This window comes from Lynx canadensis, chromosome E1, assembly GCF_007474595.2.
Source record: "Lynx canadensis isolate LIC74 chromosome E1, mLynCan4.pri.v2, whole genome shotgun sequence".
In the NCBI taxonomy this organism is placed as follows: Eukaryota; Metazoa; Chordata; class Mammalia; order Carnivora; family Felidae; genus Lynx; species Lynx canadensis.
The window spans coordinates 16,355,561-16,382,242 of record NC_044316.2 but is presented as its reverse complement, the minus strand read 5'-3'; the positions used below and the strand labels follow the sequence as shown (position 1 = coordinate 16,382,242).

At 39.4% G+C, this 26,682-nt stretch overlaps 1 protein-coding gene and 1 non-coding gene across 2 annotated transcripts in view; both read left to right on the top strand.

The window, feature by feature from the left end:
* EFCAB5 (EF-hand calcium binding domain 5) overlaps nucleotides 1-26,682 on the top strand; it is a 200,993-nt gene that overhangs the window by 156,131 nt on the left and 18,180 nt on the right. Inside the window, exons 18-21 of the mRNA XM_030295821.2 lie at nucleotides 8,962-9,251; nucleotides 11,706-11,875; nucleotides 12,364-12,592; nucleotides 15,371-15,523. Of these exons, the coding sequence (XP_030151681.1) occupies nucleotides 8,962-9,251; nucleotides 11,706-11,875; nucleotides 12,364-12,592; nucleotides 15,371-15,523 (842 nt within the window). The remainder of the gene's footprint in view (nucleotides 1-8,961; nucleotides 9,252-11,705; nucleotides 11,876-12,363; nucleotides 12,593-15,370; nucleotides 15,524-26,682) is intronic.
* On the top strand, nucleotides 10,672-10,778 carry LOC115501952. Its single transcript, XR_003964992.1, has one exon. It is a non-coding gene; the product is annotated as a U6 spliceosomal RNA (small nuclear RNA).

Here is a 26,682-nt window from a genome sequence, read left to right as displayed (position 1 = left end):
CCCAAAACAAAATTTGGGATACTAGTAATAGAAAGACGAATGGATGTGATAGAGCAAAAATTAACAAAAGTTCACACTAGAGGGGAGAAGTTAAGATGACGGAGAAGTAGGGGGACCTTGGGCCTTCTTCATTCCTCAAACACAGCTGTATTGAGGTCAGGTCATTTGGAGCACCCAGGAAATCGATCTGTGGACTGGCAGAAGGATCTCCCTGTTTGGAAGGAGATAGTGTGGCAGGTGCGAGGCTCATTTTAACAGACAAATCAAAGCATGCCTAGTTGAATATCCAAACACTCCCAACTGTAAGCAAGGAGGAGCTCTGTAGAGGACTGACAAGTGGGAAAGAGCAGCCAAAATGCAACAGCAGAGTGTAAACAGCATACATCAAAAAAACTTCCTAAAGTGCCAGGCCCTTGACAGTGTATGACCCCTTTTTAATACAGTATTATTCTCAGGTGAAGGAAACATAGCAAGCTTTCAAAACATGCAAAAGACAGAAACTTAGCCAAAATGACAAGTGGGAGGAATTCTCCTCAAAAGAAAAGTCAAGAAGAAATCACAGCCAGGGACTTGCTTAAAATAGATATAAGCAATATATCTGAAAAAGAATTTAGAGCAATAGTCATAAGACTACTAGCTGGGCTTGAAAAAAACATAGAAGACACCAGAGAAACCCTTCCTGCAGAGCTCAAAGATCTGAAAACTAGTCAGGCTGAAATTAAAAATGCTATAACGGGGTTGCAAAACCAACTGGATATATTCACAATGAGGATTGAAGAAGCAGAGGAGAGAATAAGTGATATAGAAGATAAATTTATGGAAAATAATTAAGTTGGAAAGAAGAGGGAAAGAAAACTAATAGATTACTAAGGGAAACTTAGGGAACTCAGTGATTCTAGAAAGCAAAAACAATATCCATATCATAGGAGTCCCAGAAGAAGAAGAGTGGGAAAAAGAGGCAGAAGGTTTATTTGAACAAATTTTAGCTGAGAACTTCCCTAATTTGGGGAAGGAGATAGGCATTCAAGTCCAAGAAGCACAGAGAATGCCACTCAAAATCAACAAAAATAGATCAATACCATGGCATATTATAGTGAAATTTGAAAATACAAAGACAAAGAGAGAATTCTGAAAGCAGCTAGGGACAAAAGTTCCTTAACCTACAAGGGTAGACACATAAGGTTAGAGGCAGACCTGTCCACTGAAACTTGGCATGCCAGAAGGGAGTGGGAGGAAATCTTCAACGTGCTGAATGGGAAAAATATGCAACCAGGAATTCTTTATCCGGCAAGGCTGACATTCAGAATAGGAGAAATAAAAAGAGTTTCCCAGACAAACAAAAACTAAAGGAGTTCATGACCACTAAACCAGCCCTGCAAGAAATTTTAAGGCGGACTCCACAACTCTACAGGTAAAATAATGGCACTAAATTCATGTCTTTCAAAAATCACTATGAGTGTAAATGGACTAAATGCTCCAATCAAAAGACAGAGGGTATCAGCATTGATAAAAACAAGACTCATCTATATGTTTCCTACAAGAGCCTCATTTTAGACCTAAAGACACCTTCAGATTGAAAGTGAGGAGATGGAGAACCATCTATCATGCTAATGGACATCAAAAGAAAGCCAGAGTAGCCATACTTATATCAGAAAAACTGGATTTTAAAACAAAGACAATAACAAGAGACGAATAAGGACATTATATCATAATTACGGGGCATATTGATCAAGAAGTACTAACAATTATAGGGGTGTCTAGGTGACTCAGTCGGTTAAGTGTCCAAGTCTTCATTTTGGCTCAGGTCATGATCTCACACTTTGTGAGTTCAAGCCCTGCATCAGGCTCTATGCTGACAGTGTGGAACCTGCTTGGGATTATTGGTCTCCTTCTCTCTCTACCCCTCCCCCAATCTCACACACACACACACACACACACACACACACACACTTTCTCTCTCTCTTTCTCTCAAAATAAATAAATAAACATTTAAAAAAATTTTAAAGACAAAGTACTAACAATTGTAAATATTTCTGCCTCCAACTTGATACACCCAAATATATAAATTAATTAATTAAAAACATAAAGAAACTCATTGATAATAATACTAAGAGACTTTAACACTCCACTTACAGAAATGGGCAGATCATCTGAGCAGAAAATCAACAAGGAAACAATGGCTGTGAATGACATTCTGAACCAGATGGACTTAACAGATATATTCAGAACATTTTATCCAAAAGCAGCAGAATACACATTCTTCTCTAGTGCACATGGGACATTCTCCAGAATAAATCACATACTGGGTCACAAACCAGTCCTCAACAAGTACAAAAAGATTGAGATCATACCGTGCATATTTTCAGATCACAACACTATGAAACTTGAAATCAACCACAAGAAAAAATTTGAAAAGCCCTCAAATACATGGAGGTTAAAGAACATCCTACTAAAGAATGAATGCATTAACCAGGAAATTAAAGAAGAAATAAAGAAATACATGGATGCCAATGAAAATGAAAACATGACAGTCCAAACCCTTTGGGATGCAGCAAAGGCAGTCCTAAGAAGAAAGTATATTACAATTCAGGCCTATCTCAAGATGCAAGAAAGGTCCCAAATCAACAATATAACCTTGCACCTAATTGCTATAAAAGGAAGAGCAAATAAAGTCTAAAGCCAGCAGAAGAGAAATAATAAAGATTAGAGCAGAAATAAATGATGTAGAAACAGACAAACAAGAAAGTAGAACAGATCAACAAAACTAAGAGCTGGTTCTTTGAAAGAATAAACAAAGTTGATAACCCCCTAGCCAGACCTATCAAAAAGAAAAGAGAAAGGACCCAAATAGATAAAATCACAAACAAAAGAGGAGAGATCACAACCAACACCACAGAAATACAATTATAAGAGAATAAAAGAACACTATGAAAAACTATATGCCAACGAACTGGACAATAGGGAATAAATGGATAAATTCCTAGAAATTCACAAACTACCAGAACTGAAACAGAAAGAAATACAAAATTTGAACAGACCCATAACCAGCAAAGAAATTGAACCAGTAATCAAAAATGTCCCAACAAACAAGTCCTGGGCTAGATACCTTCCCAGGGGAATCCTATCAGACATTTAAAGAAGAGTTAATACCTATTCTTCTCAAACTGTTCCAAAAAATAGAAATGGGAGAAAAACTTTCCAAATTCATTCTCTGAGGCCAATATTACCCTGATTCCAAAACTAGACAAAGACGCACTAAAAAGGAGAATTACAGGCCAATTTTCCTGATGAACACGAATGCAAAAATTCTCAACAAGATACTAGCAAACTGGACCCAACAATACATTAAAAGACTTATTCACCATGATCAACTGGGATTTATTTCTGTGATGCAGGGCTGGTTCAATATTTGCAAATCAATCAACATGATACACCACACTAATAAAAGAAAGGATAAGAACCACATGATCCTGTCAACAGATGCAGAAAAAGCATTTGACAAAATATACCATCCATGCTTGATAAAAACCCTCAACAAAGTAGGGATAGATGGAACATGGCTCAACATCATCAAAGCCACGTATGAAAGACCCACAGCTAATATAATCCTCAATGAGAAAAACTTTCCCCTATGGTCAGGAACAAGACAAGGATGTCCACTCTCACCATTACTATTTAACATAGTACTGGGAGTCTTAGCCTCAGCAATGAGACAACAAAAAGAAATAAAGAGCATAAAAATTGCAAGGAAGAAGTCAGACATTCACTATTTGCAGATAATATGATACTCTGTGTAGAAAACCTGAAAGGGGCACCTGGGTGGCTCAGTCAATTGGGTGTCCGACTTCGGCTCAGGTCATGATCTCGCGGTTCGTGAGTTCGAGCCCCGCGTCAGGCTCTGTGCTGACAGCTCAGATCCTGGAGCCTGCTTCCGATTCTGTGTCTCCGTCTCTCTCTGCCCCTTCCCTACTCGCACCCTGTCTCTCTCTGTCTCAAAAATAAATAAACATTTAAAAAAAAAAAGAAAACCTGAAAGACTCCACCAAAAATTGCTAGAACTAATACAGGAATATAGCAAAGTCGTGGGATATAAAATCAACATGCAGAAATCTGTTGCATTTCTATATGCCAATAATGAAGCAGCAGAAAAAGAAATAGAGGAATCTATTCCATTTGCAATTGCATCAAAAACAATGTTACCTACGAATAAACCTAACTAAAGAGGTAAAAGATCTGTACTCTGAAAAGTATAAAGAAATTGAAAGGGACACAAAGAAATGGAAAAGAATTCCATGCTCATGGATTGGAAGAACATCGTTAAAATGTCTATACTACCCAAAGCAATCTACACTTGTAATGCAATCCCTATAAAAATTACATTATTAGGTATTTACCCAAAGGATACAAAAATACAGATTTGAAAGGGTGCATACACACCAATGTTTATAGCAGCATTATCAACAATAGCCAAACTATGGAGAGTGCCCAATGTCCACTGACTGATGAATGGAAAAAGAAGATGTGGTGTATATCTATACAATGTAATATTAGTCATGAGAAGGAATGACATCTTGCCATTTGCAAAGATGTGGATGAAGCTAGAATGTATTATGCTAAATGAAATAACTCAATCAGAGAAAGACAAATACCGTATGATTGCACTCATTTGTGGAATTTAAGAAACAAAGCAGATGAACATATGGAAAGAGGAGGAAAAAAAGAGAAGAGAGGGGAAACAAAACCACAAAAGACTCTTAATGATAGAGAACAAACTGAAAGTTGATGGAGGGAAGTGAGTGGGAGATTGACTCGATGGGTGATGGGCATTAAGGAGGGAACTTGTTTTGATGAGAGCACTGAGTGTTGTATGTAAGTGATGAATTACTGAATTCCACTCCTGAAACTAAATTGCACTGTATGTTAACTAAAATTTAAATAAATTTATAAATAAATAAATAGTATAAACTCAGAAAAAAATCAACAAAAGTCCAACCACAAAAATGAGAAACCTTCATCAGTAGGAGGACCAAAAGTAATAGGCAGTATTTGTTAATTGTCAAACATATGGTATAGAATAGATGCTTGTCTTCCAAAGGAAGGAGATATCATGGTGGAAGCCTTCTTCAGGAAGGCGAGATTTTGAAATGTAAACAAGAAGGGTACATACCCTATGACTTATTAATTTATAATGAATGTCAAAGAAACTTGCACATGCATACCGGAAGACATGTATAGCAAAACACTGGAGACAACCTACATGCCCACTGACAGGAGAATAAATCAATGGTGGTATACACACAGAATGACATAGTATACAGTGGTGAAAATGAATGAATCACAGCTACAGGAACAACATGGATGGATATGGTAGCATGATGTGGAATAAAAAAGTAAGTCCTGGGGCGCCTGGGTGGCTCAGTCGGTTAAGCGTCTGACTTTGGCTCAGGTCATGATCTCGCGATTCATGAGTTCGAGCCCTGCATCAGGCTCTGTGCTGACAGCTCAGAGCCTGGAGCCTGTTTCAGATTCTATGTCTCCCTCTCTCTCTGCCCCTCCCCTACTCATGCTCTGTCTCTCTCTGTCTCAAAAATAAATAAAAACATTTTTAAAAAATAAGTCCCATAAAACTATATGTATACATACACACATACACGCACGCACACATATATATATGAACACTCAGTGCTCATCAAAACAAGCGCCCTCCTGGGGCGCCTGGGTGGCTCAGTCGGTTAAGCGGCTGACTTCGGCTCAGGTCACGATCTCACGGTCTGTGAGTTTGAGCCCCGTGTTGGGCTCTGTGCTGACGGCTCAGAGCCTGGAACCTGTTTCAGATTCTGTGTCTCCCTCTCTCTGACCCTCCCCTGTTCATGCTCTGTCTCTCCCTGTCTCAAAAATAAATAAAATGTTAAAAAAAATTAAAAAAAAAAAACAAGTGCCCTCCTTAATGCCCATCACCCATTGAGCCAATCTCCCACCCACTTCCCTCCATCAACTTTCAGTTTGTTTTCTATCATGAAGAGTCTCCTGTGGCTTTCAAAAATGAACTACTGGGACCTCATCAAAATAAGGAGCTTCTGCACAGCAAAGGAAAAAATCAGCAAAACTAAAAGGCAATCGACAGAATGGGAGAAGATATTTGCAAACGACGTATCAGATAAAGGGTTAGTATCCAGAATCTATAAAGAACTTATCAAACTCAACACCCAAAACACAAATAATCCAGTGAAGAAATGGGCAAAAGACATGAATAGACACTTCTCCAAAGAAGACATCCAGATGGCCAACCGACACATGAAAACATGCTCAACATCACTCATCATCAGGGAAATCCAAATCAAAACCACAATGAGATACCACCTTACACCTGTCAGAATGGCTCACATTAACAACTCAGGCAACAACAGATGTTGGCGAGGATGCAGAGAAAGAGGATCTCTTTTGCATTGTTGGTGGTAGTGCAAGCTGGTGCAGTCACTCTGGAAAACAGTATGGAGGTGCCTCAAAAAACTAAAGATAGAACTACCCTACGACCCAGCAATTGCACTACTAGGCATTTATCCATGGGATACAGGCGTGCTGTTTCGAAGGGACACATGCACGCCCGTGTTTATAGCAGCACTATCAACAACAGCCACAGTATGGAAAGAACCCAAATGTCCATGGATGGATGAATGGATAAAGAAGATGTGGTGTATGTATACAATGGAGTATTACTCAGCAATCAAAAAGAATCAAAAGAAATCTTGCCATTTGCAACTACGTGGATGGAACTGGAGGGTATTATGCTAAGTGAAATTAGTCAGTCAGAGAAAGACAAAAATCATATGACTTCACTCATATGAGGACTTTAAGAGACAAAACAGATGAACATAAGGGAAGGGACACAAAAATAATATAAAAATAGGGAGGGGGACAAAACAGAAGAGACTCATAAATATGGAGAACAAACAGAGGGTTGCTGGAGGGGTTGTGGGAGGGGGGGATGAACTAAATGGGTAAGGGGCACTAAGGAATCTACTCCTGAAATCATTGTTGCACTATATGCTAACTAATTTGGATGTAAATTTTAAAAAATAAAAATAAAATCAAATAAATAAAATAAATAAATAAAATAGTATTAAAAAAAAAGAGTCTCGTGGTTTTGTTTCCCTCTCTTCTCTTTTTTCCTCCTCTTCCCATATGTTCATCTGCTTTGTTTCTTAAATTCCACATATAAGTGTAATCATATGGTATTTGTCTTTCTCTGATTGAGTTATTTCACTTAGCATAATACATTCTAGCTTCATCCACATCTATGTACATATATATGTGTGTATATGTATGTATGTATGTGTGTGTATATATATATATATATATATATATATGTATATATATGTATATGTATATAGTATGATGTCCTTTTCCTGAAATTTACAAATAGGCCAAACTAAACTACATGTTGTTTAGAAGTGCACACACAAACACACACACAATAACACTACTGGGAAAATAAAAGGAAGGGAAAGATAATGCAAAAGCAAAATCGCAGGTTATTGGTGGGGCTGTGGGGGGGCAGGGGATGAAACAGGGTAGGAGCATGGAGTAAGATATGTTATTGCAAGTGCTTAAGTTTGGTAGCAAATTCATAATTGTACAATTAAAAAAATAGAAGATATGTGGATGCAGAAGTGTGTAAGGCATTGTCAGGACCATGAGTAGAATGGAGATACTAGGGCAAATCATTTCTATATGGTGTTATGGGTAAATATTATTGGAAAATGAACTGGATCTGTATATGGTAGGACTTTTCCCCCATCTCTTAATTTTTATTTATCTTTAATTTTTAAATTTCAGCATAGTTAACATACTATGTTACATGAGGTTCAGGTGTACAACATAGTGATTCAACTTCTCAATATATTGTGCTATGCTTACCTCAAGTATATCGTCATCTGTCACTGAATATGGTAGGACTTTGAACCAGGGAATTGCATACTGCAAATTGTGTTTATTTTTCATTTTAGTTTTTGTTTTTGCATGTTGATATATTTTTATTCTTTAGAATAATTGGGGAGTGTGTTTATGATTATTTAAATACCATGATTAATAAAAGCCATAAATTTGTCTTAGTGCCTTTGAGGTTCATTCCAGTTGTGTGATATGTATATATGTATGTATGCATGTATGTATTTATTAATTTTTTTATTTAAGTATAACCAACACACAACGTTACATTAGATTTAGGTGTACAACATAGTGATTCAACTTTTCTATCTGTTATGCTATGCTCCCCTCAAGTGTAGATACCATCTGTCACCATACAAAGCTATTACAATATTATTGACTATATCCCCTATGCTATGTCTTTTATTCCTGTGACTTATTCATTCTATAACAAGAAGCCTGTATCTCCCACTCCCCTTCACCCTTTTTGTCCATCTCCCCACCCACCTTCCCTCAGGCAACCATCAGTTTGCTCTCTGTATTTATAGGCCTGATTCTGCTTTTTGTTGTAAGTTGTTTTAATTTAATTTTATAAATATGTATTGAGACTTACTATTGGTAATCTAATTATGTATAAAATGACTAACACTGGTTTGGGATTATGGAATTAGGAATGGAGAGGAGTGGCAAAAAGATATATTGCCAAAGGCTAACAGGATAGGATTAAGTGGCCTATTGGATACGGAAGGTAAAAAGTAGGGAGGAGTCAGAGTTGACCCTGGAGTTTCAGCTGGCTGAGTGGTGGAGTTAAAAAAACAAAACAGAAACAGGGAAGATGACACAGGATATTGTGAGTTCAATACAGGAAGTCACTGTAAGATGTTTCATTAGGCTTTGAGATGCCTTTGATATACCTGGTTTTCCATGGGGAGCAGTTGTCAGGGGCTTCAGTCTGCTATAAAAGGGGAATGAAAATTTCCCCCATAGATAAATGAACTTTTGATTAGTTCTTCATTTTGTGTTTATGTCTTTTAGCTAAACTACACATCCAATTTCCAAAGCCACACCCTGGTCAAGAAGTGAGGATGTCTTCAAAACAATTTCAGAAATACATACAGTTGGTTGTATCTGAACTCAGGGGCAATGAAGATCATGTTCTGGAAACTGTTGTGGAGTTTCTGATGAATACTTTAGAAAGGAGCCCTACTGAGAACCTGAGGAATTGTGCCAGGCGGAAGTGGCTATACCGAATCCAACATGCTGCAGAGACAAGTGGGGTATCTTTGGAGCCAGTGTACACTGAGACCTTTAAGGCCCTCACCCAGGTATGTTTTTCTAAAGTGAAATATAAGAGGAAAAATTTCGTCCTAGTATGTGATGTTCAATGGTTGCAAAGAGGGAGCACACTAAATTCTCTTGAAAAATTACTGAGTACTGCTATAGATGTTTTGTTCATTCCAAAACATTACAGTGACCCAAAGCCTAGGAAAGACACACCTGGAATGATTGCAGGTTGGGAAGGTAGCAGTAGAGAGGAAAGGTATAAGAGACAGAATTGTGTCTTGGGATTTCTAATTTCATTTGTGCTGAGAGTCAATAAGCTTAGAGAAGACAATAGGCTAATATTGAAAAATACCAGTAAGGAGATGGTGCACGCAGTTCAAGCTACATTTCCCTTGAAAAATGTTTTAGGAGTCAGTTTAAAAAGGAGCTATTTAGGGTCGTCTGGGTGGCTCAGTCAGTTGAGCATCCAACTCCTGATTTTGGCTTAGGTCATGATCCCAAGGTCATGGGATCGGACCCTGTGTGGGGTTCTCGCTGAGTATGGAGCCTGGTTAAGACTCTCTCTTTCTCGCTCTCCCTCTGCCCCTCTCCCCTGCTTGCACACTGTCTCTCTCTTCCTCTAAAATGAAAAAAATTTTAAAGGAACAATTTAAGGGGCACCTAGTTGGCTCAGTCAGTTAAGTGTCTGACTCTTGGTTTCCACTCAGGTCATGATCTCATGGTTCATCAAATCGAGCCCCATGTTGGACTCTGTGCTGACAGCATGGAGCCTGCTTAGGATTCTCTCTCTCCTCTCTCTCTGCCCCTCCCCCCACTTGCTGACTCTCTGTCTCAAAATAAACATTAAAATTTTTAAAAGAAACTATTTAAATCATAAGGTCATTAGGAAGTAGGATCCAATATCACACAATATTTCATTGCACTGCCTAGAAACAAGCTGATACTATTATAGAATCATGTCACTTAAAACACATGACTCTGATGGACCACTGCCCACAGCTTTGCCACCCCCTCAGGCACTCCCAGCTTGCTGCCCCTCCCGGACAGAAACAGCCAGCATGGCTGCGATAGATAGATAGATAGATAGATAGATATAGATATAGATATATAGATATATAGACATATAGAGATAGATAGATAGATAGATAGATAGATAGATAGATAGATAGATATCACAGATTCCACTAGTCCAGGGAACTTGGAGCCATTCAGCTCAATTAAATAGCAACACTTAATTAATGGATTCATCAACTGAATGGCTGAATTTTCCAATGTACTTTGAAATGGTGTGACCAGGAGCAGAAGACCAATCTAGAAAAACAAGTATTACTCCAACTTGTTTCAGAGGTCTGTGGTACCCTAAGAGAAATCTTACTACATTTGCTAGTTACTCTATAGATCTTTTATGTAGAAAAGGAAGAATAAAGGCAAAAGAAAAAAAATACATTAAAAGTAAACCCAGTGCTTGCTTCAGCAGCACATACACTAAAATTGGAACAATACAGAGAAGATTAGCATGGCCCCTGCTCAAGGATGTCATGCTAATTTGTGAAGCATTCAATATTTTTCCAAAAATGAAAAGAAAAAAAAAAGCAAACCCAAATATATAGAAAGGGAAGGCAAAAATCAAGGAAAACATTTTTCATGTCCCCAAATTATGGACATGCTCAATAATGTGTCAACACAATATTGTTAATAACATAATAATATTTTAGGTACAGAGAATTTTCTGTTATTTTAGTTAGAAATAGTAGTTGCATAAACTCTGAAATCTGAGACCCCAAGAAATTTTTTCCTGGCATAAATCAAATATCATAGCCAAACTATGTTAAGAATTCCCTGAGAGCATTTTTTCCTACATTCACTGCAGAGTAGATGGTGAAAATGTACTCAAGAAATATGAGTTAAATGAAGCCATATTCTTGCCCTGGCCCTCTAAGATAAATACTTTTAACTGAAGCTGAGACAATATGACTATAGTCCAAAGGGATCCAAGTTTTAAACCTCTAAATTTGAGAAGACTTCAGAGATTTTTTTTTTTTTTTAGTCTAGTTGACATAAAGTAAATCCATTCCATTCATTAAAACTCAGATTTGGGGGGCATTTGGGTGGCTCAGTTGGTTAGGCGTCCAACTTTTGATTTTACCTCAGGTCATGATCTCACAGTTGTAGAATCTAGCCCCTCATCAGGCTCCACACTCACTGCGGAGATTCTCTCTCTCTCTCTCTCTCTCTCTCTCTCTCTCTCTCTCTCCCTCCCTCCTTCTCTCTCTCTCTCTCTCTCTCTCTCTCTCTCTCTCTCTTTCTGTCTCTCTCAAATAAAAAACAAAACCAAAAACTCAGGTTTAGGAGACAGCTGTGGTGTCAGCCTTTTCCCTGCTGCCCATGAATGGTAATTATTGTGGTCAGATGCACAAACTGGCTAATGATGGGAGACGTGATTAAGAGAATAACTCTTAATCACCAAATACATCATCAGAAACATTTTGACATAGGATGCTGAATCCCATGGAAATAAGAAGATCAGTGCTCACATTTCCCTCTTAGAAGAAAACAGACTACTGCCTGATAGAGGGAATGTTCTATTGAGGAACGTAGCTTCTACTTTAGATGATGCTCCATTTGTACTGAACAGGGTACTCTACAGGGACATGAAGGGAATCAGGTAAGAATTTCTTGAAGAGGTTGGTTTTACACTTCTAAAAAAAATAGTTCCCTTTCTGAAATAAACTAGTATAGAAATCCCAGTTAACTTCCCGAGAGAGAAAGACCTCAGGCCACCAATGCTTCTGGAGTGGGAGGTGATGGGTTTCCAGTCTTAAATAATTTCACCTGGTCAATTCTAGAGCTGACTCCTAGGCAGTGATTTGCCATGTTGGAACTCTGCCTCACAACATCAGCTCAATTATTTCTGCCTGCTTTATAAGTTATGTCTCCAGCATCCTGTTCATATATGTTTTCTCTGGTATGAGCTAAGCTTGTTTTTTAATCTTTTTCTAAAGTCAGACTCTCCAAACTAGTAATCTCATGAGTCCACTTCTCTGACATATAATGACAATAACTATGAATGGAGAATTGATCTAATTTCCTGCACGGTTTCATCTAAAGCCTTCTCCCGTGCCTTTCTACCACCTTCTAATTCCTATTCCTCAGCTTTACAGTAGTGGATGAAGGGAAGCCAATACATGTCCCCCAGGTTCAGCACCATGGGAACGTCTTCTTCTGGAACAATTCCATCAAGAAGAGTGATCAAAATGGTTCATTCCTGGCTCTGCCTCTTCAGGATGCATATATGAGGGTCTTTGGGGTCATGGCTGTTGACACCCTACGAGATCCCCAAAAAATAAACGTCTTTGTGCCTCATGAGATCAGATTCTATCAGGTAAGTCATGGAGGAATTCTTCAAGAGCAATGGTAAGATGGCCTCTCCTTCTATACTTTTTAAAAAGCAAAACCTAAAACCAGATGAAAATAGATAGTGTCATCATACTTGTTCCTGTTTACTGTGTATGTCTAACAGTCTTTGGAGAGGTTCTCCATTACACATAGAAGGACTCTCAGCCTCATCTATGCTTTAGCTTCTGGGAAGATTGTTAATATGTGTCCTATTGCATTAATTATAGGAACAGCATTTTATGCTGTAGCACTGAAATCCAACCATTAGACTACTAACTAAGACCCACAAAGTAGGAATGAATCTTTAGAAGGGAGATATTTATGTTTTATTAGTAGGGGGAACCTAGAAATCTTTTACTCTTTCCACAAATGCATTCCCATGACTCTTGGTTTCAGTGTCATGATTTTTAAGGATGAAGAATGTAGGAAGAAACCTAAATGTTTCTTGCGTATTCGTGTTTTCAAATTAGATCACAAAAAAGATGGGCACTTAAAATTTTTTTCAATGTTTATTTATTTTTGAGAGTATGAGCAGGGAAGGGGCAGAGAGAGGGGGAGACACAGAATCCGAAGCAGGCTCCAGGCTCTGAGCTGTCAGCACAGAGCCCGACATGGGGCTTGAATCTATGAACCAGGAGATTATGACCTGAGCTAAAGTTGGATGCTTAACCGACTGAGCCACCCAGGTGCTCCAAAAGATAAGCACTTTTAAGACTATAACTGGATCATTTATTTCTACAAGCATTTTAATTTGATTTTATGAATAGTAATTGCAATGAAGAAAGATTGAAAGCCTTTATGGAGGCGATGGACTGGGATGTAGCAACAATCAGGAACTTGCTATGCCTTTACCACGTATTCCCCTCTAAGCGTCTGGCTCTTTATGTTTATTTACCACAATTTAAAAATTTTCTCTTCTTAGGGCACCTGGGTGACTCAGTCAGGTAGATTAAACTCTTGATTTCAGCTCAGGTCATGATCTCACAGTTTGTGAGTTCGAGCCCCTCATTGGGCTCTGTGCTGTCAGCACAGAGCACTGTGCTTGGGAATCTCTCTCCCTCTCTCTTTGCCTCTCCCACTCTCTCTATCTCTCTCTCAAAATAAATAAACTTAAAAAATTTTTTTCTCTTCCCATTTATTGGATGTATAACTGAGGAAAGTGGTGGAATCTTTTTCTCTGGACATTTAAAAAAAATATTTAGTTATTTTGAGGGAGAGAGAGCCCAATGTGGGGCTCAAACTCACAAACTGTGAGATCATGACCTGAGCCGAAATCAAGAGCTGGACCCTTAACTGACTGAGTCACCTAGGTGCCCCTGGACATCTTCTTAACAATGTGATTCACTCTTATCTGATATAAGAATGATATAAAGATATCAAGAAGAAAATGGAGGAGTATGGAGTTAACAGTAGGTGAATTATATATAATCTTATTAGAGACGATGTCAAAATGAACTTTATTTTTTATTTTTTAAGTTTATTTATTTTGAGAGAAGGAGAAAGCATGCTCAAGTGGGGAAAGGGCAGAGAGAGAGAGAGAGAGAGAGAGAGAGAGAGAGAGAGAGAGAATCCCAAGCAGACCCTCTGCTGTCAGCACAGAGCCTGACGTGGGGCTCAAACCCTCGAACCGTGAGATCATGACCTGAGCTGAAGTTGGACACTTAACCACCGAGGTGCCCCTCAATATGAACTTTAAATAGATTCTCCAGGACCTAGAGGTAAAGTGTCCTGAGTTACCCTTAGATGCCTCGGGTTGTATTATAAAATTCATATAGTCTTGAAGAATTTGTGGTTCCTAGAGTCTCTTGACAACAAGACAACAGATGCGTTCTAAGGACTTCATCCCCCTTTTCTGTGTAACAGCCTCTCTCAATGCCTATAAGAAGACTGTGTTATCTAGCATGTTGCAGGCCTTGGATCAGAGTACAACCTGTACTGATCTGATGAAAAAAAGGACAGAAAGATCCAGAAATTGAAATTGCATCATATCAGGGCAGCTCCTACCCATCTGCCCAAGGCTGTCATTAGCTCCTGGCTTTTAAATATTTTTTCTCATTTCAAACTTTATCTTGTTCTTCTGACTCTATTCTCTGATAGCACATATCACAAATTTCACTGGATGATTATCAGGAAACATAATAAAGTTATGCGGATCTTGTAGTAGATATCTCCTTACATCTTTGATTTCTTGAGATCTTTTTTTTCATAGTAGAACCTGGAACACTGCCTTTTGAGAACTGATGAATACTTTGTCTGAAGTAGGTCATCATTAATTTAAAAAGATAATCCGGGGCACCTGAATGGCTCAGTGGTTGAGCATCAGACTTCAGCTCAGGTCACGATCTCAGGGATCGTGAGTTTGATCCCCACATCGGGATCGCTGCTGTCAGCACACAGCGTGCTTCAGATCCTCTGTCCCCCTCTCTCTGCCCCTCCCCCACTTGTGCTTTCTCTGAAAAATAAACATTAAAAAAAGATAAGCCAATTGGTGCATTATTCTGCTATTTTAAAAAGAAAAGACAGTTGGGGTGCCAGGGTGACTCAGTTAAGTGTCCGACTTTGGCTCAGGTCATGATCTCACAGCTTGTGGGTTCAAGTCCCATGTTGGGCTCTGTGCTGACAGCTCAGAGTCTGGAGCTGCTTAGGATTCTATGTCTCCCTGTTTCTGCTTCTTCCCTGCTCACACTCTTTCTCTCTTCTCTCTCAAAAATAAACATTAAAAACAATTTTTTCAAAAGACAATTAAAATTTTCTGTCTCTACAGGGTGTTGCCAATGTCTTTAGCACTGCCTATCACTACGTCCACAGCAGAGAGCACATCCTGCATGTTGTGATCACTGGCATCGCCTGGCTCTGTGAGATCACATCTGACATCACCACCATCACTACATACTTCATCGAGCCTGGCCCAAAGCAGGTAGGCAAGGTGGGGCAATGTTAGACCTCTAACAGAGTTTCTAGATAGTATTGTCTTGCTAATATGCTAAAAGTATATTTAGTTAGCTATTAGGCCAACTGGGGACGTACTTCCCATGATCCCAACTCAAGATCCTTGGTTGTGAGTGGCAAAAGTCCATCTCAAACTGCCTTAGGCAAAAAAGGGAATTGATTGACTTGTGTGATGAAAATGAAGAATGGACAGGAGTCAGGCTGGCTTCCAGGATGACCAGAAAGAACCAGGAATTCGATATCGTCAGCACTCTCTCATGTTCTTTCTCTCTGAAAGTCTCATGTGTGCTTCCCTCTACACTTTAGCTTGGTCCTTCCAGTTTAAGATAGGCTTTCTCCATAGGGCAAGCCAGATGCTTAGTGACTAAAAAAGAATCCTCTTGTTTCAATTTGGAAAACCCAAGAGAGCATTTTTAGTCTATCCTGAGACATGGTCCCCATCCAGGGGTGGGGCTGGCGGAGTTTACAGTAAATGACAGCCCCCACCAGAATCGTATGGGTGAAATAGGAAGGAATGAGGCACTACTCTTTTGGAAAGACATGATTACATCACACCAGTTAAAGAAAAAAGGCCCATCTATAATGTAATGAGTTTTTGCTGAATGTTTGTTGTGCTTCTTTACACTCCCCCCCACCACCAAGTTTTTATTTAAATTTCAGCTAGTTAATGTACAGTGAAATATTAGTTTCAGGTGTAGAATTTAGTGATTCATCACTTACATACAGCACCTGGTGCTCATCACAACCAGTGCCCTCCTTAATCTCCATCACCTATGTAACCGATCCCCCCCCCCCACCTTCATCCACCTCCTCTCCAGTAACCATCAGTTTGTTCTCTATAGTTAAGAGTCTGTTTCTTGGTTTGCCTCTCTCTCCTTTTTTTTTTTTTTACACTTAATTTTAATGTTAAGATTTTGCATGTAGTGAGAATGGGTGGAAAGGTGTCTGTCTTCCTTTTAAGAAAGGGGTGCCTGGAGAGCTCAGTTGATTAAGCATCTGACTCTTGGTTTTTGTCATAATCTTGCAGTTCATGGGATCGAGCCCCATGTCGGGTTCTACATTGACAACATGGAGCCTGCTTGGGATTCCCTCTCTCTCTCTCTCTCTCTCTCTCTCTGGGCCTCTCCTGCTCTCTCCTTCTCAATAAATAAATAAACATTAAAAAAGAAAAAAGAAGGGTGCTTGGGTAGCTTGGTCAGTTAAGCATCTGGCTCTTGGTTTTGGCTCGGGTCATGATCTCAAAATTCATGAGTTTTCAGAGCCCTGCATTGGGCTCTGCTCTGGGTGTGGAGCCTGCTTGGGATTCTCTCTCTGGCCCTCCTGCTCTCTCTGTCTCTCTCAAAATAAATCAATAAACAAACAAACAAACAAACAAACAAACAAAAAAAGGCTAAACAATCCTGCGTGGTGCCTGATCAGGTGATAGCATCACCTTGGTGCTCTCTCAGTCCCTCGGCTAGCCCTCCACATGTGTCTCTCCCCTTCTCTCCAGGCTTCTTCTTTCTTCTCTCAGTGGCTGGACCAAGCTGATGAGGCCTTAGCCAAAGAGCGGAATCACAGAGCTCTCTGATGGAGCAAACAGACCGAGGAGGTGGAGAACCCTAGTCCTGGGTGCTGCTCCTGGGGGTGGGGTAGGAATGGGAACCTCCAAGTACCCTCAGAAGGGGGGTGGACAACTCAGTGGGGGGTGAGGTGGGTGAGGACCATTTGGTGTGGGGGACAGACCACCAGGTCTGATGGGCCACAGTCATAGTGTGGGATCTGGGGAGGATTTGACTTGGCCAGTGTCCACACCTAAGGAGACCCCTGTTTGGGCCTTAAGGGAAATGATATCTAGGGCCCTGTGAAGAAAGTTAAAATCACCCACAGCAGTCAACAAAAAGTGTGCCTTCAGGGGCATGTAGTTTTCACAATCACAATGCTGTGGACAAGATCACAAGGGTCACTGTCCATCTAAGTCATGTTATGGAGTGAAAAAGATCATCCCCAGAATGAGGAGGAGGACCACTCAGCAGCCCAGGGTCTGGGTGAGGCCACAGCTGGGCAGAGACCAGTGCACCTGTCCAAGGGTGTAGTCAGGGGTTTGTCCTAAGTGGAAGATAGGTGAGGTTTTGGTGTTAAAAATGGCTGTGGGTGGCAGTAGGGATACTTTTTCCAATCACTTAATTCTACTAACTTCCTAAACCTCCTCCTTCCTCATCTGCAGCTTCTCCAGTCTATTCTGCTCTCTTCTCCAGCCTGCTCTGCTTCAAAAAGTAGACAGTATCAATAGGCTCCTTGGCTTCTGTTTAGGTTTGTCCGATGAGACATACCAATAGGAGATGCAGGACACACGGAGAGTGAGGCTGGGGTAATTTGCTTCTGGCAATCTCTCTGCCACGTTGCTGTAGATTGGCTGTACTCTTCTACTAAAGGCCACTACACCTTCAGTCAGATGACTCTCTCCATACAGCTGTCCTCTCCAGGTTCTAGTAGTCACTTTCTTCCCTTGCCTCTTCAGGCTAAGTGTGGTAACAATTCCCTATTGTTACTAGGCCTGGGATTCTATATACTACCCAGGCCTTTACAAATAGTCCCTGATTGGGGCTCCTGGGTGGCTCAGTCAGTGGAGCATTTGGTCCTTGATTTCTTGATTTTGGCTCAGGTCATGATCTCAGGGTCGTGGGATGGAGCCCTGGGTTGGGCTCTGAGCTGAGCTTGGAGCCTGCTTAGGATTCTCTCTCTCTCCCTCTGCCCCTTCCCCGCTCACTCCCTCTCTCTCTCTTTCTAAAATATATATAATTTCTTCCAAAAAACTCTAAGAAAAATCCCCCAATTTTTTAAGTTGACCAAATGATTTTAATTTTCATTCGGAGAAAGAATAAATAAGTGCATGAGCATTGCTAAGAAAATGCAGGATGAGAGGGAATTTACCATCTTTGGGGAAGAATGGCTAACCCTACACCAAAGGCTGAAACAATTAAAGTGAGGCTGATACATTGATGGCATAATAATGTGCAACTTCCTTGCACCAAAATTATAGACAAAATAAGTTGCTTTAGGCGAATCGGGGGAAATTGCCACATATTTAACAAAGGGTTAACACTGCTCTACACAAATCAATAAGATTTTTTTAAAAATCCAAAAGAAAAAAAGCAAAAGACAAGTCTACTAAAAAAAAATTTAAAAAAAAAAAACATGCTCAATAAACATACGGAAAAAATGTTACCTAATAAATTGAAAAATATTTTTTAACTATAACTTAAAATGCCTGTTAGACATCTAAGTGGAGATATTAAAAAGACAGTTGAATATATGAGCTAGTATTGGGGGAAAAAATCCAGTCTAGCAAATAAATGGTACTGAAAACTATGAGACTGGGTTATACAACATCATTAATGCATTTCATGCTACCAAATTGTACACCTTTGAATGGTTAAAGTAATAATATTATGCTATGTATATTTTACCATAATAACCTAAAACAAAACAAAAACCATGAAACTAGAGGGAGTGACCAAGAGAATGAGTGAGGATAGAAAAAAAGTCTGAGGTCCAAGCCCTGAGGTACTCCCAAGTGTTTGGAATCATTGTGGCTCAAAATTATATTGACTTTGACCTATCATATGAAAACCACTTTATGTCCTGACCCCTTACAGACACACACACATACACACACACTTAAGACTGAAGTTTCACAAAACAATACCTACTTTTACTATGTGATGTTTTCTGCTATTTTCTATATATTTCATTCTTTCTTTAAAAAATGTTTTTCACAAGAAAAACAAAGCAGAGGAGGGTAAATACTAAATGATGTGTAATATATAAGGTGAGAATGAACAGATGCTATTATTCCCACCTTCCAGAAGTTCATGTTAGCCCACTTCTGTTTTCCAAAGGCCCTCAGTAGTATCTGTTTTTGCTAACTGAAAGAAATCCGAAGAGGATTTTGCTTTTATGAGAAAAGGTAAAAAGTGAAAATAGCATTCGGTGTTTGTTTGGCAGTTAGCCCCCAGAGCAGCAAGGGTGTCCCCACCAAGACCTCCTTCCCCCCAGCTGCACTCAGCAAAACCACCACATCTTTGAATTGTGTCTGTGAGCATCTGTGCTTTATCTCAATTTATTTTGTGCATCCGTTAGCAAGGTGCATTCTAAGGTATCAGAAAAACCTAAGAATCGTTATTTCAGGGGTCTGGGAATGCTCAAAAATTTTTCTGTATGAGTTAATAGTAATTGCTTCTTCACATTATGCCAGTCCAGCTTATGAAAGGTTTCATAGGAATGCTCTACTTTCATATAGTGGGGCAAAGCTGTATTGGAAAGGTAAGGGGGGAAATAACAAGCCAGTAGCAGAAGAAAGAAAATGGGGGAAAATATCGTTGCAGCTCTTTCTCTAAACCGTTTCCTAGAAATTTTTAACTATGGTAGTTATCTCACTACTGAATAATTACTGAGGCACTTGCTGAATTTATAGTTTCTTGCTCCAAGTAAAATTAAATGAAAAGCTTGTTTTTAGGCATATTATTTTACCAACCCCTTATTTTCTATAGTATGCTTCCAGTCTTTTTTTTTTACCATAAAATCTTTTTCTTAATTAATTTTATTTTTTATTTTTTAAAATTTACATCCAAATTAGTTAGCATATAGTGCAACAATGATTTCAGGAGTAGATTCCTTAGTGCCCCTTACCCATTTAGTTCATCCCCCCCTCCCACAACCCCTCCAGCAACCCTCTGTTTGTTCTCCATATTTATGAGTCTCTTCTGTTTTGTCCCCCTCCCTATTTTTATATTATTTTTGTGTCCCTTCCCTTATGTTCATCTGTTTTGTCTCTTAAAGTCCTCATATGAATGAAGTCATATGATTTTTGTCTTTCTCTGACTGACTAATTTCACTTAGCATAATACCCTCCAGTTCCATCCACGTAGTTGCAAATGGCAAGATTTCTTTTGATTCTTTTTGATTGCTGAGTAATACTCCATTGTATACATACACCACATCTTCTTTATCCATTCATCCATCCATGGACATTTGGGTTCTTTCCATACTGTGGCTGTTGTTGATAGTGCTGCTATAAACACGGGCGTGCATGTGTCCCTTCGAAACAGCACGCCTGTATCCCATGGATAAATGCCTAGTAGTGCAATTGCTGGGTCGTAGGGTAGTTCTATCTTTAGTTTTTTGAGGCACCTCCATACTGTTTTCCAGAGTGACTGCACCAGCTTGCACTACCACCAACAATGCAAAAGAGATCCTCTTTCTCTGCATCCTCGCCAACATCTGTTGTTGCCTGAGTTGTTAATGTGAGCCATTCTGACAGGTGTAAGGTGGTATCTCATTGTGGTTTTGATTTGGATTTCCCTGATGATGAGTGATGTTGAGCATGTTTTCATGTGTCGGTTGGCCATCTGGATGTCTTCTTTGGAGAAGTGTCTATTCATGTCTTTTGCCCATTTCTTCACTGGATTATTTGTGGTTTGGGTGTTGAGTTTGATATGTTCTTTATAGATTCTGGATACTAACCCTTTATCTGATACGTCGTTTGCAAATATCTTCTCCCATTCTGTCGATTGCCTTTTAGTTTTGCTGATTGTTTCCCTTGCTGTGCAGAAGCTTTTTGTTTTGATGAGGTCCCAGTAGTTCATTTTTGCTTTTGTTTCCCTCACCTCTGGAGACGTGTTGAGTAAGAAGTTGGTGCGGCCAAAATCAAAGAGGGTTTTGCCTGCTTTCCCCTTGAGAATTTTGATGGCTTCCTGTCTTATATTGAGGTCTTTCATTCATTTTGAGTTTATTTTTGTGTATGGTGTAAGGAAGTGGTCCAGGTTCATTCTTCTGCATGTCACTGTCCAGTTTTCCCAGCACCACTTGCTGAAGAGACTGTCTTTATTCCATTGGATATTCTTTCCTGCTTTTCAAAGATTAGTTGGCGATACGTTTGTGGGTCCATTTCTGGGTTTTCTATTCTGTTCCATTGATCTGAGCGTCTGTTCTTGTGCCAGTACCATACTGTCTTGATGGTTACAGCTTTGTAGTATAGCTTGAAGACTGGGATTGTGATGCCTCCTGCTTTGGTTTTCTTTTTCAAGATTACTTTGGCTATTCGGGGTCTTTTCTTGTTCCATACAAATTTTAGGATTATTTGTTGTAGCTCTGTGAAGAATGCTGGTGTTATTTTGATAGGGATTGCATTGAATATGTACATTGCTTTGGGTAGTGTCGACATTTTAACAATATTTGTTCTTCCTATCTAGGAGAATGGAATCTTTTTCCCTTTTTTTGTGTCTTCTTCAATTTCTTTCATAAGCTTTCTATAGTTTTCAGCCTACAGATTTTTCACCTGTTTGGTTAGATTTATTCCTAGGTATTTTATGGTTTTTTGTGCAATCTTCTTTTTAAATTTTTTTTTAACATTTACGCATTTTTGAGAGACAGAGACAGAGCACAAGCGGGGGAAGGGCAGAGAGAGACGGAGACACAGAATCTGAAGCAGCTGACAGCACAGAGCCCAACGTGGGACTCAAACCCACGAACTATGAGAACTATGAGATCATGACCTGAGCCTAAGTCAGACATTTAACTGACTGAGCCACCCAGGCACCCCAGTATGGTTCCAATCTTAACAGAAGTGGCCAAATTGACACAATTTTGAGGGGAGAGGTGGGAACAGAAGAGGAATTGTTTAGTTTGGGCTAAAGATTTAAACCTAGAAACACAGACACAGTGAGATTCTAACCATGGAATTAGATGGATTCAAACCATGGAAGAAATATATTAGGAAAAGCTAGATGCTCCATTGCCAGCATCAGAGAATCTTTACAGTTTGCTAAACATTCTATTGAAAACATTTTTCATCTAAAGGGTTTGGGAAAACACTTGAGGTCATGGCAAGTAAACGTTCCACACCACAAAACAGTTGTTCTTCTCCCAGGCACCATTCATCATGCTGCCCCTATTGATCCTATTATCAAGGTTCCCTCTTAATCAAAGAACTTTTTTATTTATTTTTAAATGTTTATTTATCTTTGAGAGGGTGTGAGTGGGGGAGGTGCAGAGAGAAAGGGGGACAGATGATCTGAAGCAGGCTCCACGCTGACAGCAGAAAGCCCCACGTGGAGCTCGAACTCATGGGTGAGATCTTACCTGAATGGAAGTCTGATGCTCAACCAACTGAGCTACCCAGGTGCTCCAATCAAAGAACTTTTTTTTTTAATGTTTATTTATTTTTGATAGACAGAGAGAGACAGAGTGTGAGTGGAGGAGGGGCAGAGAGAGAGAGAAAGACACAGAATCCAAAGCAGGCTCCAGGCTCTGAGCTGTCAGCACAGAGCCCGATGTGGGGCTCGAACTCACAAGCCATGAGATCATGACCTGAGCCGAAATCAGAGTCTTAACTGACTGAGCCACCCAGGCACCCCTCAAAGAACTTTTTAAAGGCAGACATAAAAACCCCTTTTTACTTCTTCCAATTGAATTAGTCTTTTCTATAGTCATATATTATACAGTCATAAGATATATCCTGCATATTTTACAAGATATGTTAATATTACTTTCTTATAAGTAAATCAGTCTCCACCAAAAAATAAATGAATAAATAAAAAGTTGGTCAAGACTCAGTCCAAACTCTTCAAATTGTATACACTAAATATGTGCAGTTTTTTGTATATCAATGATACCTCAATAAAACTGGTTTTAAAAGGCATTAAGGGGTGCCTGGGTGGCTCAGTCAGTTGAGCATCTGACTCTTGATTTCAGCTCAGGTCATGATCCTAGGTTCGTGGGATTGAGCCCCATCCAGGCTCTGCACTAAGCATGGAAACTGCTTAAGATTCTCTTTCTCTCCCTCTCTCTCTCTCTCTCTCTCAAATAATAAAATAAAATAAAGGCATTAAAACATTTTCACAGCCCATAGGTAGGTTATGGCCTACAGCTTGAAAACCTCTTAGAGGTGAGGAAGACAAAGAAGCAGCAAGAAATATGAGTGATTTGTAGGAATACTAGAGAGAGTGTTGTCCCAAAAGCCAAGTGAAGAAAGTATGTCAAGAAGGGAGTTGTTCATTCTTTCTCATTGCCAAGTAGTATTTTATTGTGTATATAAACCACAATTTCTTTAACCATTCATCAGTTGATGGACATTTAGGCTCTTTCCATAATTTGGCTATTGTTGAAAGTGCTGCTATAAACATTGGGGTACAGGTGCCCCTATGCATCAACACTCCTGTATCCCTTGGGTAAATTCCTAGCAGTGCTATTGCTGGGTCATAGGGTAGATCTATTTTTAATTTTTTGAGCAACTTCCACACTGTTTTCCAGAGAGGCTGCACCAGTTTGCATTCCCACAAACAGTGCAAGAGGGTTTCTGTTCCTCCACATCCTCTCCAGCATCTATGGTCTCCGGATTTGTTCATTTTAGCCACTCTGACTGGTGTGAGGTGGTATCTGAGTGTGGTTTTGATTTGTATTTCCCTGATGAGGAGCAACATTGAGCGTCTTTTCATGTGCCTGTTGGCCATCCGGATGTCTTCTTTAGAGAAGTGTCTATTCTTGTTTTCTGCCTATTTCTTCACTGGATTATTTGGGTTTTGGGTGTGGAGTTTGGTGAGATCTTTATAGATTTTGGATACTAGCCTTTTGTCTGATATGTCATTTGCAAATATCTTTTCCCATTCCGTTGGTTCCTTTTAGTTTTGTTGATTGTTTCCTTTGCAGTGCAGAAGCTCTTTATCTTCATGAGGTCCCAATAGTTCATTTTTGCTTTTAATTCCCTTTTCTTTGGAGATGTGTCAAGTAAGAAATTGCTGCAGCTGAGGTCAGAGAGGTTTTTTCCTGCTTTCTCCTCTAGGGTTTTGATGGTATTCTGTCTCACATTCAGGTCCTTTATCTATTTTGAGTTTATTTTTGTGAGTGGTATAAGAAAGTGGTCTAGTTTCATTCTTCTGCATGTTGCTGTCCAGGTCTCTCAGCACCGTTTGTTAAAGAGACTGTCTTTTTTCCCTTGGATATTCTTTCCTGCTTTGTCAAAGATTAGTTGGCCATACTTTTGTGGGTCCAATTCTGGAGTCTCCATTCTATTCCATTGGTCTGTGTGTCTGTTTTTGTGCCGAATACCATGCTGTCTTGATGATTACAACTTTGTAGTAGAGGCTAAAGTCCGGGATTGTGATGCCTACTGCTTTGGTCTTCTTCTTCAATATTACTTTGGCTATTCAGGATCTTTTGTGGTTACATACAAATTTTAGGATTCCTTGTTCTAACTTCGAGAAGAATGCTGGTGCAATTTTGATTGAGATTGCACTGAATGTGTAGATAGCTTTGGGTAGTATTGACATTTTAACAATATTTATTCTTCCAACCCATGAGCACGGAATGTTTTTCCATTTCTTTATATCTCCTTCAATTTCCTTAACTTTCTATAAACTTTCTATAGTTTTCTATAACTTTCTATAAATAGTTTCCATAAACTTTCTATAGTTTTCAGTATACAGATCTTTTAAATCTTTGGTTAGGTTTATTCCTAGGTATTTTATGTTACTTGGCAATGAGAAAGAATGAAATATGGCCTTTTGTAGCAATGTGGATGGAACTGGAGAGTGTTATGCTAAGTGAAATAAGTCATACAGAGAAAGACAGATACCATATGTTTTCACTCTTATGTGGATCCTGAGAAATTTAACAGAAGACCATGGGGGAGGGGAAGGGAAAAAAAAGTTAGAGAGGGAGGGAGCCAAACCATAAGAGATTCTTAAAAACTGAGAATAAACTGAGGGTTGATAGGGGGTGGAGGGAGGGGGAAGTGGGTGATGGGCATTGAGGAGGGCACCTGTTGGGATGAGCACTGGATGTTTTATGGAAAGCAATTTGACAATAAATTTCATTTAAAAAAAAGAAATAAAGGAACTAAAATACTTATAAAAAATAAACATTAATAAAAATTAAAAAAATACAGCCCATCTCTTTTAAAAAAATAAATAAATAAAAATTAAAAATTAAAAAAGAAAAAGAAGGGAGTTGTTCACTGAGTCAAGTGCTGCTATAGAGAAAGATGATGATTGGGGGTAGATCAGTGGATAATACAATGACAGAGCAACTAGTAACCTTGACCAGAACAGTTTTTGTTGAAGTTTTGGTGAAGACAAAGACCTCAATGGAGAATATTTTTTATTGTCTTATTTTCTTTGGACTTTTCTGTATTTTCCAAATGTTCTACAATGCAATTTGAACATCAAAAAAAAATAATAATATAAACACACAGTTTTATCACAATTGTAAAAAATAAGTGTGTTTATTTAAAAGAATGTCGTAATTTGAATTTTTTCTCTTGTGAGCACCTCATTCTCTTTTTTTTTTTTAATTTTTTTTTCAACGTTTTTTATTTATTTTTGGGACAGAGAGAGACAGAGCATGAACGGGGGAGGGGCAGAGAGAGAGAGGGAGACACAGAATCAGAAACAGGCTCCAGGCTCTGAGCCATCAGCCCAGAGCCCGACGCGGGGCTCGAACCCACGGACCGCGAGATCGTGACCTGGCTGAAGTCGGACGCTTAACCAACTGCGCCACCCAGGCGCCCCTACTCATTCTCTTTTTTAAAAATGTTTATTTTTGGGGCTCCTGGGTGGCTCAGTTGGTTGGGCGTCCAACTTCGGCTCAGGTCATGATCTCGCGGTCCCTGAGTTTGAGCCCCGCGTCAGGCTCTGTGCTGACAGCTCAGAGCCTGGAACCTGTTTCGGATTCTGTGTCTCCCTCTCTCTCTGACCTTCCCCCATTCATGCTCTGTCTCTCTCTGTCTCAACAATGAGTAAACGTTAAAAAAAAATTAAAAAAAATAAAAATAAATAAATAAATAAATATGTTTATTTTTGAGAGAGAGAGAAAGAGAGACACACACCCATGAGCAGGGGGTGAGAATGGGGATAGGGGTGTGGGGGAGGGGCAGAGAGAAAGGAAGAGAGAATCCCAAGCAGACTCCACACTGTCAGCTCAGAGGCCAATGCAGGGCTCAGTCCCCCAAACACAAGATCATGACCTGAGCCAATGTCAAGAGTCAGACACTTAACCGACTGAGCCACCCAGGTGCCCCGTGAATACCTCATTCTTAATAGTACTAAGTAAAATGTACTGATACTTCAAGCTAGACATCATCTAAACTTT